The sequence below is a fragment of the Mustelus asterias genome, chromosome 6, assembly GCF_964213995.1.
Source record: "Mustelus asterias chromosome 6, sMusAst1.hap1.1, whole genome shotgun sequence".
Classification (NCBI taxonomy): domain Eukaryota; kingdom Metazoa; phylum Chordata; class Chondrichthyes; order Carcharhiniformes; family Triakidae; genus Mustelus; species Mustelus asterias.
The window spans coordinates 111,101,272-111,123,034 of NC_135806.1; the positions used below are offsets into that span (position 1 = coordinate 111,101,272).

General features: G+C 42.2%; 1 protein-coding gene across 3 annotated transcripts in view; it reads left to right on the plus strand.

Annotated features, from left to right (window-relative positions):
* The window catches only part of polk (polymerase (DNA directed) kappa), a 109,338-nt gene that overhangs the window by 39,520 nt on the left and 48,055 nt on the right, over window positions 1–21,763 (plus strand). For 2 of the 3 annotated variants that reach the window (XM_078214920.1, XM_078214921.1), the window contains 2 exons: window positions 3,467–3,619; window positions 14,801–14,932. In XM_078214920.1, coding sequence (XP_078071046.1) covers window positions 3,467–3,619; window positions 14,801–14,932 — 285 coding nt within the window. Of the gene's footprint in view, window positions 1–2,236; window positions 2,363–3,466; window positions 3,620–14,800; window positions 14,933–21,763 lie in introns of those variants that run through there. The other variant, XM_078214922.1, reaches the window with a different exon arrangement.

Consider the following 21,763-nt stretch of genomic DNA (forward strand, 5'->3'; position numbering starts at 1 on the left):
GGACTGTGAGAGGAAACCGGAGCACCCAGAGGAAACCCACACAGACACGAGGAGAATGTGCAAACTCCACACAGACAGTGACCCAAGCCGGGAATTGAACCCAGGTCCCTGGAGCTGTGAAGCAGCAGTGCTAACCACTGTGCTACCGTGCCGCCCATCTGATGATGTAAATGATGTAAACCCCTCCCCTTCCCCCCTCCCCTTCATCTGTGATGAATTCTGATACTTATTTAATTGGAAGTAGGAGATCGGGGGTTCAGAGGCCAGTAAGTACAGTCCCAGCTGGCCTCAGACCTCCTGTTCATGCACTAGCCTGAGATGGCCGCTCACGTGTAGTTTGTTGATTTCACACATGTGCTGGCTGGGAAAGGGACCACACAGGCACTCATTAACATCTACTATTTTTCCTAATGTTATTATCTTGCAGTTCCTCATTTGTACTAGCCCTTTAATTCTCTATTATTTCTGAGAGGATTTTAGTATTTTCTTCCATGAAGACAGACACAGTATTGGTTTAATTTCTCTGCCATTTCCTTATTCCCCTTTATAAGTTGTCCTGCCTCTGCTTATCATGGACTTGTAAAGGAAGTAATGCAATTAATGAAGAAATTGAGGTGTTAATTGCGTTATTGAAGTAAAAGTTAAATTTCATTAGGCAGCATTTGAATCATTGCCATAAAACTAGACACAGTGAGTGCAGGAGCTCATGACAGGACCTTGAATTGCCTTACTGTTGGAAGAAAACCAAACACCTGCAGAACCTAGACAGTAAACAACTGTCCCCCAAGGATTCCCAGTTAAAAGAGGTTGATAAAACTTTAAAAAATATATTTTTTGGAATTGAGTGAATAATGCTAGCTTGTACAGTGAGCTGCAGAGTTGAGGCGCATGTCTTTAAAAAACACACACAGGCACAGAGCACAAAAACATAGGTCAGCTGAAGGGTTGAGTTCTGAAAAGAATTCCCCTTAAAAAGGGTTGAGACCAAGACACTCCACACTATTAAGAAATTATGCTGGACTGTAAGTATAGTTCTCTTCAAATCAGTGTTTGTTCGAATGTACAAATTGGTTATTAAAGTAGATATAGAAATTATATGTAATAAATACAATTGATAGGTTATAACTAGCTTTAATCACCATCTGGTCTGTCTGATAATCAGGGGGCACAGTGGCACAGTGATTAGCACTGCTGCCTCACAGCGCCAGGGACCTGGGTTCGATTCCCTGCTTGGGTCACTGTGTGGAGTTTGCACGTTCTCCCCGTGTCTGCATGGGTTTCCTCCGGGTGCTCTGGTTTCCTCCCACACTCTGAAAGATGTGCTGGTTAGGTGCATTGACCCGAACAGACGCTGGAATGTGGTGATTAGGGGAATTTCACAGTAACTTCATTGCAGTGTTAATGTAAGCCTTGCTTGTGACTAATAAATTAACTTTAACTTTTGATATAGTATTCATTATACTGTAATCTATATTTGATTTTTATAATCATAAAATATAAAATAGTTGCAGTCTCATACTTATCCACATGATCTCTCATATAGTTAACGGTATCCTAGAATTCTTAAATTAGGATTCTAGATGCTGATATTAGTAAAATTAAAAAGAGTTTATTTCTGCTCTCCCTTTTATTGTTTGCAATCTGTGATGAATTCCGATACTTATTTAATTGGAAGTAGGAGATCGGGGGTTCAGAGGCCAGTAAGTACAGTCCCAGCTGGCCTCAGACCTCCTGTTCATGCGCTAGCCTGAGATGGCCGCTCACGTGTAGTTTGTTGATTTTACACATGTGCTGGCTGGGAAAGGGACCACACAGACACAGTGAATGGTTTTAATGCTCTTCAGACTGAGAACCGGCCCTGCGCATTTGTGCTGAAGAAAAGTGAAACCATTGCAAAGAAGATGTCCCAGGGTACAGGACATGAGGAGGGGAACAGGGAGAATATCCCAAACCAAGGAATGGGACAGAAATAAATCCCAGAAGGAAATCCCAAGTTAGGGACCAAGACAGGAATCTGAAACAGTAAAGTTAAAAGTAAGGAGCAGAGAAAAAGGCTTAAAATTAAAGAACAGATTTGAAACAATTTGGGCTTGAGAGAAGCCCAGAAAATCCATGGGTGCAGCCGAAGACAGAACCTAGACCAATTTAGCCTCTGTGCTGAGGGCAATAAGGGCAAAGGTACCCTTTTAGGGCAGTGGTGCTCTGCTTGGCAAGGCCGAAGATTTGAAAATGTGCTTGGAAAGTGATGTTTGATGGCCTTATGATCCAGAGGAAAGGAATCTCAGAAGGCGAGATTGAAACCGTGGAGGTGGATCCTTGTTGAAGCCATCCAAATAGGAGCGACCTTTGGAACAAATTTAAGGTGAGTTCTTCAAATGTGGAGATCAAAAACCCTCATGAGAAGGATAGAGACTGGTTGTCTCACAGTATAACAAGCATCTGGGTCAGTTGTTGAGAAATCCATTGAATCTGCTTTTGCTTGCATCTTTCATTTAGTTTGGAGTGTAGTGTCTGTCATGGGTTCACATGAATATTAGTGTATAAGATAGATATGGTGAATTGTTTTATCTTTCTGGATTTGTATGTGTCAGTAAAGGGATAGCTGGTGTGAAGGAATAGTGCATTTTTTAATCATTTTCCTGTGTTTGTATTGAGATCTTTCCAACCGTTTTGCCTGGTGCAATATAGTTCATTTTCTTGTTTAATAAATGTTTTATTCTTTGATTTACAAGTTCATCAGCAAACTCTTGTGAATTTAATCACTAACTATTCTCCGTGGTTTCTTAAAAAAAGATAAAAGTTAGGATCTTTTAAGCCTGGTTTCACTGTGAGGTCTGACTCCACTCCACTGTCTCCACTCACATTGTTTTGTTTCTTAAAGACTTGATTAGTTGTAAGTATTCGCATTCCAACCATTATTCATGTAAATTGAGTCTGTGTCTTTATAAGCTCTGTTTGTGAACAGAATTCCCACTCACCTGAAGAAGGGGCTTAGGGCTCCGAAAGCTTGTGTGGCTTTTGCTACCAAATAAACCTGTTGGACTTTAACCTGGTGTTGTTAAACTTCAGATCTGACTTGTCCAGCATTCGTATCAGCTGGGATCATAAATCCTTGATCTCTTTCATGAGTCATGGATGGAACACTTTTCTTGCTGGATTTTTGTGCATTAAATGAATGTATTTTTGTTGTTAACTATGTAGTAGTTCTTTAATTGTTAACCACTGCCTGTTTACTGTCATACCTTTTGATGTAATTTCCCAATCTGTCATAGCCAATTTAGCTCTCATAGTTTTTTTGTTTAGATTAGGACCCTTGTCTCTGACTGGACTACATCGCTTTCGAAGTTGATGTAATATTCAAAGAGGAATTATCTTATTTTAATTTCTGCAAACAGGTTTGATCTCACATAAAATTCTGACTAATCTGTTTATGTTGGATGGGTTAACCTTGTTATTGATCATTTAGGTGGAGCGACTTGCAGTTGAACTGGAGAAGAGCCGTGACCTTAGTCGTACAGTTGTACACATTGACATGGATGCTTTTTATGCTGCTGTGGAAATGAAAGATGCCCCAGAGCTGAAAGACAAACCAATGGCTGTTGGATCAATGAGTATGCTGGTACGAATTATTATTACATTTTACAGAACAAATTGGCCTTTTGACTAAGATCAAGTGTAGTATCGACATGCTGTGCTTGGTTGAAGTCATTAGGTTACATTTTGGTTTCATTTGAAGCAATTTTTAAGAGCAGCATCGAGGCCTTTTGGCTAAGATGCAAATGAGATCAAGCCTTGGAGGAGGAGCTATGCCTACTTCAATCAGCTTGGATCATGTAGATCAAGCCCAAGACAGGAGGTGAGAGCCCTGTCTTGTCAGCTTGGATCGGGAATGTCTCAACTTGTTGAGACTCTGAATTGGACTTGATTTGATTGAATTGGAATAAAAATACGAAAGAAAACAGAACAAATATAAAACTCTCAAGTTCTCTTGGGAGTTTTTTTTATCATGCAAAGAATCATTGTTTCCACAAATGTTTGGATTTTAACTGCGCAACTATTTTATTTGCAGAATACAATTTTTCCATCAATGTTGGAAGAAGTGTGAGATTTGTGGATATACTGTAACAGTTAATTTTTTTAGATGTTTTCCAGTGGAGCTTAAAAGTATCACGGTTTATTTGTGAAAAATCTGGGATGTATCTGTAACTAATGTAGTGGACTTCACTCAGATAAAATTGGAACAGTTATATTTGGAGTAACTGTATTGAATTGACAAAGTAGTTCTTGTACCATTTTCTAAAACAAAATCAAATTACAGTACATTCTGTAGTTTCCAGGAATGACATTTACAAGAACCAACAATGTGTTCCCAAGCACAAAATCCAATTTTGTTTTAAATGCGGTGGAAGTGTTTCTGTCCTTTATTTTCCATGGAAGAAGGAAATATTGTGACAAATTTGATTAATATGCAGCTACATCCTGAGTGCGTTTTTGAAGAGAATTCCATAAGACAATTATGTTAATATTAGAGCATTGTTTATCAACAAAATATTCCTGTAGTAGAATTAAGATGACTTCTTTTGTGCTTTGGCAAGATGAGATTTTATGAAGAACAAATGAGAGAGAACAGGTCAAGGTCATGGTTGGACAGTGAAGAATCTTAAACTTTATTTTGTTTAAACAGTTTTTATACTTATCACCTGCCTATTCCACTTATAACAATGGAAACACCTATAATGTTCAAATCAATATAACAAACAGAATTCCAAGTACTGAGTGCATGGCAACTAAAAAAGGCATCATCAAAAACAGAATTAAATAAATACCCTTTTCCTGCTAATAAGAAGGAAAAAAAACTTAAATTTTTATAGTGGCTTTCATAACCTCAGGACATTTCAAAATACTTCACAAGCAGCGAAATGCTCATGAAGTGTAGTTGTTGTTGTAATGTATGAAACATAGCAATGAATTTGCATACAGCAGGGTCCTACAAGCAGCACTGTGATGATGACCAGGTAATCTGTTGATTTGATGTTGGTTGAGGGATAAATAATTGGACAGGACATGAGAGAGAACTCGACTGCTCTTTAAATAATACCATGAGGTTCAATACATACACCTGATTGGGCAGATGGATCTGAGTTTAAAGTACAGGCAGTCCCCGGGTTACGAACGCCCGACTTACGAACGCCCGTACTTACGTACTGACCTCCGTAAAGCCTATTATTTTTAAAAATCGAGTTACATACAATGGTTCGTACTAACGAACGGGCGGACTACATTGCGCGACGCTCAAAACACTGCGCGTTTTCAGTGGTTATTACTGTATTATTATATTTAAGATGTTTTAGGTAAAATATATACTATATACTAAGACAAACATTTGACTAATTGACGCTAGATGTGAACCGTACGTAACTGTTCCGACTTGCATACAAATTCGACTTACAGACAGACTTAAAAACGGAACTCGTTCGTAACCCAGGGACTGCCTGTATCATCCAAATGGCAGTATCTCCAACAGTTCAGCACTAGATTTTGTGCTTGGATCTCTGTAGTTGAAGCCGCAACCTTCTGACTCAGCTCCATCATTACCATTTTGTACCCTGTACTTGCAAGTGTTATAAAATCATAAAATTATAGAATTTTACAGTATGAGATCGCTCTGAAAAAAATACACATTTAGTCCAAATTCCCTCTACTTATGCCATGAATAGTGAGAAGTTTCACAACGCCAGGTTGAAGTCCAAAAGGTTTATTTGGAATCACAAGCTTTCGAAACGCTGCTCCTTCATCAGGTGAGTGATAAAGGAGCAGCGCTCCAAAAGCTCGTGATTCCAAATACACTGTTGGATTTTAACCTCGTGTTCTGAGATTTCTTACTGTGCCCATCCCAGTCCAACGCCGGCATCTCCACTATCATTATACCATGAAGTTTTTATTTTTCAAATATTGATACACTTAGCTCATAAAAGCTGTTATGCTTTCTATTTTCATCATTGTAGAAAATTCTGCTGGTGCATTCCATGTCCCAATAGTCCGCGGCCTAAGAACAAATTCTCTGAATATTTCCCTGTTTCTTTTGATCTCCACACAATGGAGTCTCATGTCAGACCAGATAACTGAATTCTTGATGACTAGAATAACCCTATTCATACATTATAGTTATTGCCTATGTGGTATTCGGCTTGAATCTCAAAAAAGGGGCTGTGGTGGAAGGGACAGGTTCTACCCACTGAGCCCATCACAATCTGTGTGAATTCCATCCTGTCATATTCCAGGAAGCAGGGTTCTCGAGTGTAGCAAGTTTTGAGAGCTTGACGGAACATATTTCCTTTCCAACAACAGCTATGGGAACAGAAAATATTAAAATGGAACAATTGTGAAATTTGCCAAGCCAGTTGTTTAAATATTTTGTAGATTGGAGAAATCATAGCCACTCTGTAGATGGAGAGCCTGTGATCTTCTCTTTATTAATTGCCATCAGTTATTTTATCTCATGACAAAGAAAAGGTAATTCCTAAAATCTTTTCCGGTTATTCTAATTGTTAAGTCTACACTGAGTGATACTGATATGGCCTAAAAGCAGTTTGGGAAAGAGATAAAACAAACAAAAATCTTGGTGTAACTTAAATTGAACTCAAGTGGCTGAGAAGGAACACACCCACCTTTAATTCAGAAAGTAATGGGTCTCAGTCTTGAGTACGCAACCCAGACTGCTGCTCTGTGCAATACTGAAAGGATGCTGCCTTTCAAATTTTCTTTATTTGTTCTTGGGATGTGGGCATCCTTGGCAAGGCCAGCATTTGTTGCCCAGCTCTAATTGCCCTTGAACTTAGTGACTTGCCATATCATTTCAGAGGGCAGTTAAGAGTCAACCACATCATTGTGGTTTTGGAGTTGCATGTAAGCCAGGCCAGGTAAGGACAGCAGAATTCCTTTCTTAAAGGACATTAATCTACCAGATGGGTTTTTACAACAATTGTTACCATTTCTGAGACTAGTTTTTCAACTTCAGATTTATTAATTGAATTTAAATTTCAACAGCTGCCCTGGTGTGCTTTGAGCCTTGGCCTCTGAATTACTAGCCTAGTGACATTACTATTATGCCACCATCTCACCCCATTGAACTGAGGCTCATCTATCTGCTCGGGGAAACATAAAAAACTCCTATGGCATTCAGCAGATAACATGCAATGCAAACTGATTAGCAATCTTTGGAATTACATAAAAAAGTATTAAAGTTATATTTTGCCAAACATTTGTTTGTCCATCCTCAAGTACACAAGTTGTGTGCAGGATCCTTCATAGAGATGTAAATAAGATTGAAGCAATCCAATTTTTCTGTGCAAATCAGTATGGGAAATACACCAATGTCTCATCCTTGATCAAAGTTTTGAAATGGGAATCATTGCAGCTCAGGAGGGAGATAGATAGACTGACCATGTTGTATAAAATATAGAATGGACTGGTGGGAATTGACAGAAACTAGTCCTTGGTGCCCTCTTGCAATGATAAAATACAAGGTTGCAATGCACACAAACTACAAAGACCATTCTTTACCAAGACAAATCCACATTGGAACAAGCTATCAAAGGAAATAATCACAGACTCATTAATTGAAAATTTTCAAGACCCATAATTTGATTATTTCCATTTAAATGTTTTCATGACCAGAACGATCATCTCAGCAGGTCATGCCTGGTTTAGCTAGCACTGCCCATATAAATGTAGCCAAAATCCGGATATTGATCTGTGATGCTGACACAACTAAAGCAGAGATTTTCTGGTCCTGGCCAACATGTATCCTTGAACTAAGTACCACTAAAATTGACTATGTGGGTAATTGTTCCCCATGCTGATTGTGAGATTCTGCTGTGTGTAAAACTGACTGCTGTTTTTGTTGACATTACAACAATGATTATACTTAAGTGTTTAATGCATTATGGAGTACTTTGTGAAATTCTGTCGATATGGAAGACATGATAAAAATGTAACTTTCTTAAAAGTCCTCTACAAACCATAAGGGTCCCCAGTCTGTATTGAATGAGTTGATTTCAGTTAATAGGTAGATGGTTTGTCTTTGACTGGCGCAGATGCGATGGGCCAAAGGGCCATTTTCTATGCTGTATACCTCTATGACTCTATGACCGTATCAGTGCTTAAGCATGCTTGGGTTTAGGGAAGTAAAAATTAATCATTAATTACCTTTCTGATTGCTGCCCACCAGCCTGGTTATAAATGTATATAGGTGGAGTTTGCTTGAGGCCAGAATTACGATCAGCTCTGATGCTTCTTGAAGTTGTATTACAGTCATGATTTACACATGAACAATGAACACTTGAACAGTAACTGGAGAATGTTCACTCTCCTTATATACCAGCAAGGAGCAAACAGCTTTAGGAAAGTAAAAAAAATGAAAGTTCAAGAGGAAAATAAAGGAAATAGCTGATGACTAGAACACTTTACAAACCAAAGATTGTTGCAGTCATTTAATTTGCACACTTGGTTGGAGTTATTTTTCAGTGTTGTGCTTTCAGCATCTACAGTATATTGTAATCTCAAACTCATTTCAATGAAGTGTCTACTATAATGTTTAGTCTGCTGTTGGGCTTTTTGCATTTGTTACCTTAAACCGTTTGAACACGGTGAAAGGTTGTGCATGAAATATTTAGTTGAAGCGATTTCTTCTTTGGTAGTTTGAGACATATTCAAAAAAGTTCTTAATCTTAATATTTGTTTACAATTCTTTAAGAACCGTAGGAATTTAGCACCTATTTAGGGTTTGAACTGATCATCATGACAGCAAAAACCTAACTGTTTTCAGAGCCTATTAAATGTTGAGTGACTTAATATTTGAACATTTAACTCCTTTAAATAATTTATCCAGTATTTGTTTATCCTGTACTGAAATGCATTTGCATCCAGTTTCAATCATTAATGTCTAAAAATGACTATGTAAAATGACCGCAATGGGGATGGAAAATCAAGAATGTGGTTTACTGTTTCCTGATCCCCGAATGACACACTGGTGGAAATGGGGTAACTTCAATACCTTATGAATAATAAATGCATTTATCTAATTTAATATTGTGATGATAGAAAGAAAAGAAATATAGCCCCTTTCAAGCCCTAAGGGTGCTCCAAAGCACGTTACAACCAATGAACTGCGATTTCTGTTGCAGTTGAACCAACATCTTGCTTGTTGAGAATTGAGAAGGAATTGCTTAAAAAACAATGGGGTTTGCATTGCATGCTCCTTTAGCATTCAAATTGGTTGTGCAATATTAACAGAAAAGGGCGAACATAGATGTAAAGTGTATGTCGGAATACTGTCTGAACCTTCTGCTATGCTCGCCATTGTGGGTAGTACCAGGGAGTATAAAAATTGGGGTCTGATGTTGCAGTTGAATAGAACGTTGGTTTGGCCGCATTTGGAATACTGCGCCCAGTTCTGGTCGCCACACTACCAGAAGGACGTGGAGGCTTTAGAGAGACTGCAGAGGAGGTTTACCAGGATGTTGCCAGGTATGGAAGGGCTTAGTTATGAGAAGAGATTGGATAAACTGGGGTTGTTCTCACTGGAAAGATGGAGGATGAGGGGTGACCTAATAGAGGTGTATAAAATTATGAAAGGCATAGATAGGGTGAACGGTGGGAAGCTTTTTCCCAGGTCGGTGGTGACGTTCACGAGGGGTCATAGGTTCAAAGTGGGGGGGGGGGGGAGGGGGGAGGTTTAACACGGATATCAGAAGGACGTATTTTACACAGAGGGTGGTGGGGGCCTGGAATGCGCTGCTGGGCAAGGTGGTGGAGGCGGACACACTGGGAACGTTTAAGACTTATCTAGATAGCCACATGAACGGAGTGGGAATGGAGGGATACAAAAGAATGGTCTAGTTTGGACCAGGGAGCGGCGTGGGCTTGGAGGGCCGAAGGGCCTGTTCCTGTGCTGTATTGTTCTTTGTACCCCTAGCACAGTCATAGAGTCATAGAGGTTTACAGCATGGAAACAGGCCCTTCGGCCCAACTTGTCCATGCTGCCCTTTTTTTTAAACCACTAAGCGAGTTCCAATTACTCGTATTTGGCCCATATCCCTCTATACCCATCTTACCTATGTAACTGTCTAAATGCTTTTTAAAAGACAAAATTGTACCCGCCTCCACTACTACCTCTGGCAGTTTGTTCCAGACAGTCACCACCCTCTGTGTGAAAACATTGCCCCTCTGGACCCTTTTGTATCTCTCCCCTCTCACCTTCAACCTATGCCTTCTAGTTTTAGACTCCCGTATCCTTGGGAAAAGATGCTAACTATCTAGCTTATCTATGCTCCTCATTATTTTGTGGACCTCTATAAGATTACCTCCTATGCTTCAGGGAAAAAAATCCCACTCTATCCAGCCCCTCCTTATAATTCAAACCATCAAGTCCCGGTAGCATCCTAGTAAATTTCTTCTGCACTCTTTCTAGTTTAATAATATCCTTTCTATAATAGGGTGACCAGAACTGTACACAGTATTCCAAGTGTGGTCTTAACAATGTCTTGTACGACTTCAACAAGACGTCCCAACTCCTGTATTCAATGTTCTGACCAATGAAACCAAGCATGCTGAATGCTTTCTTCACCACTCTGTCAACCTGTGACTCCACTTTCAAGGAGCTATGAACCTGTACCCCTAAATCTATTTGTACTATAACTCTCCCCAATGCCCTACCATTAGCTGAGTAGGTCCTACCCTGCTTCGATCTACCAAAATGCCTCACCTCGTATTTATCTAAATTAAACTCCATCTGCCATTCATCAGCCCACTGGCCCAATTGATCAAGATCCCGTTGCAATCCTAGATTACCTTCACTATCCACAATGCCACCAATCTTGGTGTCATCTGCAAACTTACTAACCATGCCGACTAAATTCTCATCAAAGTCATTAATATGAATGACAAATAACAGCACTGACCCCTGAGGCACACCCCACTGGTCACAGGCCTCCAGTTTGAAAAACAACCCTCTTTCACCACCCTTTGTCTTTTCTGTCATCAAGCCAATTTTGTATCCATTTGGCTACCTCGCCCTGGATTCCATGAGATTTCACCTCATGCAACAACCTACCATGCGATACCTTGTCAAAGGCTACCTAATATTAGTAGACAATTGATAGCCTCAGGAGGGTAAGGGAAGCAGTGAATGAATTTGCCACCTCCTGGAAGATAAGTAATCTAGATGCATTGCCAGCAACTTTCAAGGTCACCATGGCTGTAAATTGTTCTTTCCAGTTTGTTTCTCTTGTCTGTGAATCCTATGAACCTGATCACCAAAGTAAATGATGCTGAAACTTCCTAGCTACGTAGACAAGATAGGTAGTACTGATCACCATTTCTCCCCCTTGGAGTTATCTTCCATCTGTTACAGTTGTCATTTCCATCTATAATCTGCCTTCCCTTTCCACAGTGTTACTGTGGAAACCTTTCTCCATTGTTCCTGGAGCCCAGTGTGACCAACCCAGCATTATTAACTCGTGTCCTCCCACTGCCTGATGACTGCTACACACTGTACATGTAACCTGCCTTACTTGAAATTCTGACATTTCCATCATCTCATTATTGTGACTTTTCATTAAAACAATATTTAAGAATTCAGGTAAATTAATTACATTATTAAATGGATATTTACTAATGATCCAAGACACTAAGTTACAGTTTCCACACAAATATGTGCATATTCAAAGCTGAAACAAAAGTTATTACTCATACAAAAAACAAATAAAATAAACAAAAGAAAATAAATCAAGCTATTTTTATTCATCATAAATCTGTGACCCTCCTAATATACTGTATGTTAAGTAAATATCATCACAGGAGATCCCTCAGTTAACAAATGAAAATACCACAAATAAGTAGACAATGTATGGTATGAAATATTTTGAGATTGGTTGTGAAAGTGTTGAGTTTTGGGTGTCTGGTTTTGCCACTATGGAGTCTTATCAATCACAAATTCCACCCTCTGACTGTGACAAAATTAAACCATCCTCATCCTTCTCAACCTGTTTGCAGCTTTGACATGTTGACCGCACCATCATTCTCCAGCATCTCTCCACTGTCATCCAGGCAATTTGCACTTGGTTGGTTCCATTCTTATCTATTCGTCACCAGAGAATAATTTGCAATGACTTCTCTTCCTGCTCATACCTCCGCTGTCCCATGGGGTTCTATTTTTGGCCCTCTTCTAGTTATTTTCTCCACGAAAATTTGGTGAAATACTTCAAAAATACAGCATCGGTTTCCAAATGTATGCCAACACATCCAGCCCTACCTCACCACTACAGCTCTCAACCCTCTATTGTAAATTGTCAGACTACTATCTGACATCCAGAGCTGGATGAACAGAAATTTCCTCCAATTAAATGTTGTGAAGCCAAAGCCATTGACTTTGGTCCACTGGGCAAACTCTGTTGGCTAGCTACCAATACCATCCCTCTCCCTGACAACTGTCTGAGGCTGAACCGGATTGTTCACAATCTTAGTGTCATGTTTAACCCCAAGATGAGCTTCTGGTTCCATCCGCATATCCCAATCCCCATAACATCCTCCGACTCATTCCTTGCTTAACTCATCTACTGCCGAAGCCCTCACCCATTCCCTTGTTCCCTCTAAACCTGACTATTCCAGTGCATTCCTGATCGACCTCCCACATTCATTGTAAACTTGAAGTCATCCAAAACTTTGCCCTGTGTCCTAACTCGCATCAGTTCTGTTCACCTGTCATCCCCTGTTCTTGCAACATGCACTGGCTCCCAGTTAAGCAATGCCTCAATTTTAAAAATCTTATCCTTGTTTCCAAATCCCTCCATAGCCTTTTCCTCCATTTTCTCTGATCTCCTTCATTATCTCTATAATTTTGGCCTCTACAGGCATGCCTTCAGCTGCCAAGGCCTTAAGCTCTAATTTACTCCTAAACCTCACTTCCTCTCTACCTCTCTTATCTCCTTTCAGAAGTTCCTGAAAACCTATCTCTTTGATCAAGCTTTTGGTGAATGATTACATTTGACAAGTACCTAATTTCTCACGTGGCGTTTGTCAAATGTTTTGCTTTATAATGCTCTTGTGAAATGTCTTAGAGTGCATCATTACCTTAAAAGGGTACATAGGGGTGAGACACGAACTTTCATGATACAGTGCAGTGCCTCAGCAATGTATGTGCTCTTTTGCATGAGATGTTAAACTGAGGTTCCACTTATCAGGTCCTATGTCCCTATTCAAAGAAGAGCTGGGAATTCTCCTAGTATGCTGGTCAGTACTTGCTGTTCAACCAACACCACTATCACACATGGGGGTTATGGGTGAAGGGCCTGGGTGGGATTGTGGTCGGTGCAGAGTCGATGGGCTGAATGGTCTCCTTTTGCACTGTAGGGATTCTATGATCACAGATGATCTGGTCATTTATTCCATTGCTGTTTGTGAGACCTTGCTATGCACAAATTGACTGTTATGTCTCTTGTGTCAATAATGATCACATTTCAGAAATATTTCATTGGCTGTAAAGTGCTTTGTGATCTCCTGTGGTTCTGAGAGGGCACTATATTAATGCAAGCTCTTTCCTTAAAAGTGTATAGTCTTGGCAGATCTTTCATGAAAAGTTTTGCATCTGCCGTGTGTCTTTTGAATACAAGAAGTCAATTATTTGCCATCCATGACCTAACTTTTTAATGGGACTCCGATTGTGTCAAACCTGAGTCACTGAGACGAGAGACATGCAAGAAAACTAGGAGATTGATGTTCTTCAGTTACTATTGTACTTAATCTAATAAAACAAAACACTTAATCACACGCTATCACAGGGTACGTTTAATCTCCAAGAATGGGTGGGGCTTGAGTCAGGCCAATAAGAATTTAAAAGATAACTTGCTGTTAAATTCAGCAGGATGTATGGAAAGCCCTTATTTTCTGGCTTTTCCATCCAAAATTCTTCCCCACACCCCACGTTGCCTTGTTCATGGCCCCAGTTATTATCAAAGTCTCACTGTAGGAAGTTCCTGTGCACAAGAGCAGAAACAAATCTTGGCCTTGGAAAACACTTTTAAAAGTATTTTGAATGCTCTGTTTAATTTCTAACTCGCTCATGTACAAACCTCTTAAAAATAATGATTTTTGTGTTTGCTGTATTACAAAGATTTCTGGGGAAAATAATACAAACCCACCCATCTATTCGTCCAGTTCCCACTCTTGGGGGCCCCTTACACAACCTCAACATGTCCTAACACACTTTGCAACCAAATACATATTTTTGGAATGTCGTCACTGTTATACTATAGGGAAATGGGTGGCCAATTTGCCCTCAAGAAAGTCCCACAAACATGAGCATCGACCTGAGCATTCACTGCTGCTTTTTCTCTCTGACACTGCTCAGATGAAGGGGATGGTATCCAGGTTTCCACAAATGTACAGTTATAAATTTCTCCTAACCAGTCAACATTGGTAATCTTTGTCCCTGAACTACCCATCAGCAGTGCCACGTGGGAACTGCTGATATTTTGAAAACTTTTAACAAAGATATGGTTTTGGTCTGTCAGATACAACTGTATTCACTAAACATATTGCAAATATACTTGAAAGTGAACTGAATTCAACAGTTCTAAATGTTGTATAATTTAACTTGATTACATGCTGATTATGGAAATATGAACTTTGTTTTATGAAGATTTTTATGATTATACTCCATCAAGTTATTAGTTCTTGTAGATAAGTTTTGTAGTTTTCCTGAGTGTTTTTCCCCCTAATGCAATAACATTTATTCTTTCAGTCAACATCAAATTATCATGCCCGGAAATATGGAGTACGTGCAGCTATGCCTGGTTTTATTGCTAAGAAGCTGTGTCCAAATTTGATTATCATTCCAACAAATTTTGATAAGTATCGAGCAGTAAGCAAAGAGGTAAGTCTTATGTTCTGATCATTACTCCATTATTTTATTCACTGCTTCTTTGTCCTCTGCTAAATTTGTTTTCTAAGTTCTTTCAGTAATGTTCCAATGATTGATTACTTGCCTTCTGCTATTTTCCTATCATTTACTTTCAATAATTTCACAGCACTTTCCTTATTATTCTCGTGTGCTGCAGTTTCCCTCCATTTCTTGTTTGTGATATTTCTCTATCTGACATTAATTCTTGGTTAACGTCTCAAAGATTCCTTTTCCCTACATTGCTTTTTCAACCAATCAGTGAGCGGGGCCTATTCCCGCGGGAGAGGCTGGCAGCATAGTACTGATGATGTGGAGTTGCCGGCGTTGGACTGGGGTAAGCACAGTAAGAAGTCGAACAACACCAGGTTAAAGTCCAACAGGTTTATTTGGTAGCAAACGCCACTAGCTTTCGGAGCGCTGCTCCTTCGTCAGGTGGAGTGGCAGATCTCCCACTCCACCTGACGAAGGAGCAGCACGTTCCAAAAGTTAGTGCCGTTTGCTACCAAATAAACCTGTTGGACTTTAACCTGGTGTTAAATAGAACAGTACAGCACAGAACAGGCCCTTCGGCCCACGATGTTGTGCCGAGCTTTCTCTGAAACCCAGATCAAGCTATTTCCTTCCTATCATCCCGAAGAACTCCATGTGCCTATCCAATAGCTTCTTAAATGTTCCTAAAGTTTCTGACTCCACTATCCCTGCAGGCAGTCCATTCCACACCCCAACCACTCTCTGAATAAAAAACCTACCTCGGACATCCTTCCTATATCTCCCACCATGAACCCTATAGTTATGTCCCCTCGTTGCCGCTCCATTCACCCGAGGAAATAGTCTTTGAACGTTCACTCTATCTATCCCCCTCATTATCTTATAAACCTCTATCAAGTTTCCTCTCAATCTCCTCCGCTCCAAAGAGAAAAGCCCAAGTTCCCTCAACCTTTCCTCATAAGACCTACCCTCCAAACCAGGCAGCATCCTGGTAAATCTCCTTTGCACTCTTTCCAGTGTCTCCACATCCTTCTTGTAGTGAGGTGACCAGAACTGCACACAATATTCCAAATGTGGTCTCACCAAGGTCCTGTACAGTTGCAGCATAACCCCACGGCTCTTAAACTCAAACGCCCTGTTAATGAACGCCAACACACTATAGGCCTTCTTTATGGCTCTATCCACTTGAGTGGCAACCTTCAGAGATCTATGGATATGAACCCCAAGATCTCTCTGTTCCCCCACATTCTTCAGAACCCTACCTTTGACCCTGTAATCCACATTTAAATTTGTCCTACCAAAATGAATCACCTCGCATTTGTCAGGGTTAAACTCCATTTGCCATTAGTTCCCAGGCTTTTCCCTGCAGCCCTTTTTAAACAAAGACACAACATTTGCCACCCTCCAATCTTCAGGCACCTCACCTGTGACTATCGATGATTCAAATATCTCGGCGAGGGGACCCGCAATTTCCTCCCTAGCCTCCCACAATGCCCTGGGATGCACTTCATCAGGTCCCGGGGATTTATCTACCTTGATGCACTTTACGACTTCCAGCACCTCCTTCTCTGTAATATGTACACTCCTCAAGACATCACTATTTATTTCCCCAAGTTCCCTAACATCCATGCTTTTGGTGTTGTTCGACTTCCTACTGAGCAGGCCATTGCGCATGCGCCGATCTGTCAGTGTGCCGAGATCCGCGCCTGTGCAGTGGCCCCTGTCTGCCGGCCGCCTGATTGCTGGCCAGCCCTGTGACCCCACCCCCCCCTCCACATTTCAATGTAGCTTTCTAGGATTTTCCTTCGATCTGGTAAACCTTATAATGCTATCCTGTTGTAAACTCCCCTCTTTAACTTGTCATCGCCCCTACCCACTGTAATGGCCTCTATTCTAAAAGTAAATGTCTTATCTCAAACACTCCTTGATGGCAGGGCAGATAAATTGTGTACAGAGTGTGTTATTAAGTCATAGCTAGCAAGAAGAGAGTGGGGGGAAAAAAAGTTGGCAAATTAAGAGGCAAGTGGAAGGCGATCAGTCATAAAATTATTATACATTTTCACTTTCTAAGGAGCAAATTTCAACCACAAAGATGTTCAGGCAATGCCTTCTGTCTGTTTCAGTGAGCAGTTCTCCAGTCCAAAGCAATGCCACTTTTTAAACAAAGGTTAATGAAGGCGAGAAGTCCATTTCAGATGAGGAGGGCTTACATTTTATGACTAATTTTGCTTTTGGATAAAAATCAGGGTTGGATAAAATTGGATTAGGTTGAGTGAGAGTGGAAATAATTACAATAACAGATCCCTCTTCTTGACTGAGAAGCTAAAATAGTTCCAGAATTATTGCCAAATTCATAATGCTTAGGCATTATTGATTTAATTATTTTCTTCCCTCCAGTGTGAGAAGGAAACTAGTGTGACTCGTAATTTATACATTTCTGTTTCTTAGACTGGGATAGCCAAAATTGATTATTTTTTGGAATAGTGTTTTTTTTCCCCCCTCCCAGGGCCAAAAAATAACCGCAGTCAAAAAGGCTGATAACTATGTTCTGATCCTTGATAACGTCCTCCACCAGGGCCCCAAAGTTTTTGGTTTGACCTGGTCAGGGACCAACAATGTTCTGTTTAAAGTAGACAAGATTTGAGACTTAAGACACATGCTAAGAGAATAAAGCCACAAGATTCCATGTGATTTGAACAAGCATCAATGAACTTTATTATAAAAGCCAGAAAAGTAGAACAATTTACAATATCTATCTTATACTCTATTATTAAGAATTAACATGAGATAAATATGATTGAACAGGCAAACGGTCGTCGAACACCCACACTACATTACACATTTAATAGCTAATTCAACCAAGACAGGTACCACAGATTTCTCAACCACCCACCCAGCTGTCAGTGGACACTATTATTCAATCCCATTAAAACTCAGTCTTTCTCACAAGGGACTTCAAATTTTTTACTTTCGAAGACCTAACTCTGAATTCCCTCAAAAGCAACTCTGACTTCGTCTGCCTCAACAACTGCTCACCTCCCAGGGTTTCAATCTCGTCCCCTGGATTTCCGTGTCTGCAGTCCTGCCTTTACTTGCATAATTTCAGCTTCTTAATAGCCGACTAGCTTCACTGGGTAGGCACTCCCCCTGGATTTCACCAAGCTCCAATGCCCTCAGCTGCATCAAGCTGTAAATGGCTCCCAGGGCTTCTTTTGAGCTCCTTTCCAGCTTGAAGCTGGTGATATTTTGCCACATTTTCAGCTCCTCAGAAGCCTCAACTGCACAGAGCTATCAAATGGCTCCTGGAACTTTTCCTGAGCCTCAACTACACAGCACCGTCGAACAACCTTTGCTTCCTGGAGCCTGTTAACAGCAGCTCCCTTTCAGGATGACCTTTCCCCAGCTGCAGAGCACTCACTCCCCCAACAAACACACAGATAAATTCAAACATCAGAACTATGAAACTCCACCCATCTCCATGATGACATATCCTGCCAGGGCTCACTGAATGCTGTTAAATTAATTAGTTCTAACTGCCAAAACAAAAACGACTGTGTTGCATTTCATTGCAAGCAATGTAGATACCGGAAGGGTAGATTCTCCCAAAAGAATTGTCGAACTCGTGAAAGATGGAGTAAATCGCGCTGGTTTTTTCAGCGGGATTTTCAAAATGAATCTCCAAAACTCTGTGCACTGCAGAGTGCACTAGCCTGAATCAGTCCAAAAATCGGGGGGGGGGGGGGGGGGGGGGGCCCATTCCCGCTGGAGAGGCCGGCAACAGATCGCTGAGTGGGTGACTGCGCATGCATTGATCTTGATACTGACAGATTGGTGCATGCACAGTCTGTCGGCCTCCTGATTGCTGGCCAGCTCCGTGACCCTCATATCGCCAGGCTTGCGACTCCCCCACGGCCCCTGAGCGGGGCCAGCCTCCCCCCCCCCCCTCCCCCAACCCTGCCACCCCCAAAATCTCCCAATCTCCCCCCCCTCCCCCAACCCTGCCACCCCCAAAATCTCCCAATCTCCCCCCCCCTCCCCCAACCCTGCCACCCCCAAAATCTCCCAATCTCCGCACCCCAACCCTGCCACCCCCAAAATCTCCCAATCCCCCCTCCCCCCCCCCACCACATTCCTGATGGCCAGCCCCGATCCTGGCCTCCCTCCCTCTGTTACAGTCCAAAGTGTAGTGTGTCAGTGGGACCCCCCATCCCCACAGATTTCCCCTCCCCCATCAGGCATTGCCCCCATTAAGCCACAGCCCCTTTGCATTGCCCGATGGGCAGTGCCAAGATGCCCCTGGGCACTGGCACTTACCTCCTTGGGCAGTGCCAGGGGACCCAGGCTGGCACTGCCAAGGTGACAATGTAAGAAGTTTAACAACACCAGGTTAAAGTCCAACAGGTTTATTTTGGTAGCAAAAGCCACACAAGCTTTCGGAGCTGCAAGCCCCTTCTTCAGGTGAGTGGGAATTCTGTTCACAAACAGAGCATATAAAGACACAAACTCAATTTACATGAATAATGGTTGGAATGCGAATACTTACAACTAATCAAGTCTTTAAGAAACAAAACAACAAGAGTGGAGAGAGCATCAAGACAGGCTAAAAAGATGTGTATTGTCTCCAGACAAGACAGCCAGTGAAACTCTGTGGGGGTTACAAATAGTGGGACGTGAACCCAATATCCCGGTTGAGGCCGTCCTCGTGTGTGCGGAACTTGGCTATCAGTTTCTGCTCAGCGACTCTGCGCCGTCGTGTGTCGCGAAGGCCGCCTTGGAGAACGCTTACCCGAATATCAGAGGCCGAATGCCCGTGACCGCTGAAGTGCTCCCCAACAGGAAGAGAACAGTCTTGCCTGGTGATTGTCGAGCGGTGTTCATTCATCCGTTGTCGCAGCGTCTGCATAGTTTCCCCAATGTACCATGCCTCGGGACATCCTTTCTTGCAGCGTATCAGGTAGACAACGTTGGCCGAGTTGCAAGAGTATGTACCGTGTACCTGGTGGATGGTGTTCTCACGTGAGATGATGGCATCTGTGTCGATGATCCGGCACGTCTTGCAGAGGTTGCTGTGGCAGGGTTGTGTGGTGTCATGGTCACTGTTCTCCTGAAGGCTGGGTAGTTTGCTGCGGACAATGGTCTGTTTGAGGTTGTGCGGTTGTTTGAAGGCAAGAAGTGGGGGTGTGGGGATGGCCTTGGCGAGATGTCCGTCTTCATCAATGACATGTTGAAGGCTCCGGAGGAGATGCCGTAGCTTTTCCGCTCCGGGGAAGTACTGGACAACGACAAGTACTGGACAAGTACAGTACTTCCCCGGAGCGGAGAAGCTACGGCATCTCCTCCGGAGACTCCAACATGTCATTGATGAAGACGAACATCTCGCCAAGGCCGTCCCCACACCCCCACTTCTTGCCTTCAAACAACCGCACAACCTCAAACAGACCATTGTCCGCAGCAACTACCCAGCCTTCAGGAGAACAGTGACCATGACACCACACAACCCTGCACAGCAACCTCTGCAAGACGTGCCGGATCATCGACACAGATGCCATCATCTCACGTGAGAACACCATCCACCAGGTACACGGTACATACTCTTGCAATTTGGCCAACGTTGTCTACCTGATACGCTGCAAGAAAGGATGTCCCGAGGCATGGTACATTGGGGAAACTATGCAGACGCTGCGACAATGGATGAATGAACACCGCTCGACAATCACCAGGCAAGACTGTTCTCTTCCTGTTGGGGAGCACTTCAGCGGTCACGGGCATTCGGCCTCTGATATTCGGGTAAGCGTTCTCCAAGGCGGCCTTCGCGAAACACGACAGCGCAGAGTCGCTGAGCAGAAACTGATAGCCAAGTTCCGCACACACGAGGACGGCCTCAACCGGGATATTGGGTTCACGTCCCACTATTTGTAACCCCCACAGAGTTTCACTGGCTGTCTTGTCTGGAGACAATACACATCTTTTTAGCCTGTCTTGATGCTCTCTCCACTCATGTTGTTTTGTTTCTTAAAGACTTGATTAGTTGTAAGTATTCGCATTCCAACCATTATTCATGTAAATTGAGTTTGTGTCTTTATATGCTCTGTTTGTGAACAGAATTCCCACTCACCTGAAGAAGGGGCTTGCAGCTCCGAAAGCTTGTGTGGCTTTTGCTACCAAATAAACCTGTTGGACTTTAACCTGGTGTTGTTAAACTTCTTACTGTGTTTACCCCAATCCAACGCCGGCATCTCCACATCAAGGTGACAATGCCCAGGGAGCACCCTCCCCCCACCCAGCATCCGACCTTCTGGGGGGGCCTCGATTGCACCACCCACCCACCCCCCCTCGCTCCAACAGGGTTGGGCAGCCAGCTGCTAACAAGTGGGGAGCCATATTAAACCCCGCTGGAGTGAAATACTCCTGGCTAGCGGGCTGGAGACTTCAGTCCCAAGCCCACTAATGGGATTTAAATTATATTAAAATGAGGGTCTGCATACCCTCTGTGCCGATTTCCGGCACGGAACTGACAGTACTGGAAATCCGGCTGTCGAAGACGCACGGAGGCCATGGCGCCCAGCAGGGGGCCCGTGAAACGGCCTCTGCTAGAGTCACCCGGCCTTCTACGCTACAAGAGCAGGATCGCAGGCTGGGAGAATCACCCCCCTGATCCCCCATTTTCCAATGAAGTAAGCCTACTTGCTGTTTTATGATGTTGTCTTTCTAGCTGTTAATGCCTGATATTGAGCTCAATGTGGCCCAACCTTTTTAGGGTAATAATATTCGAGCTGCTTTAGTTGCATTTATCCTATTTTCTACAGTTAAACTTTA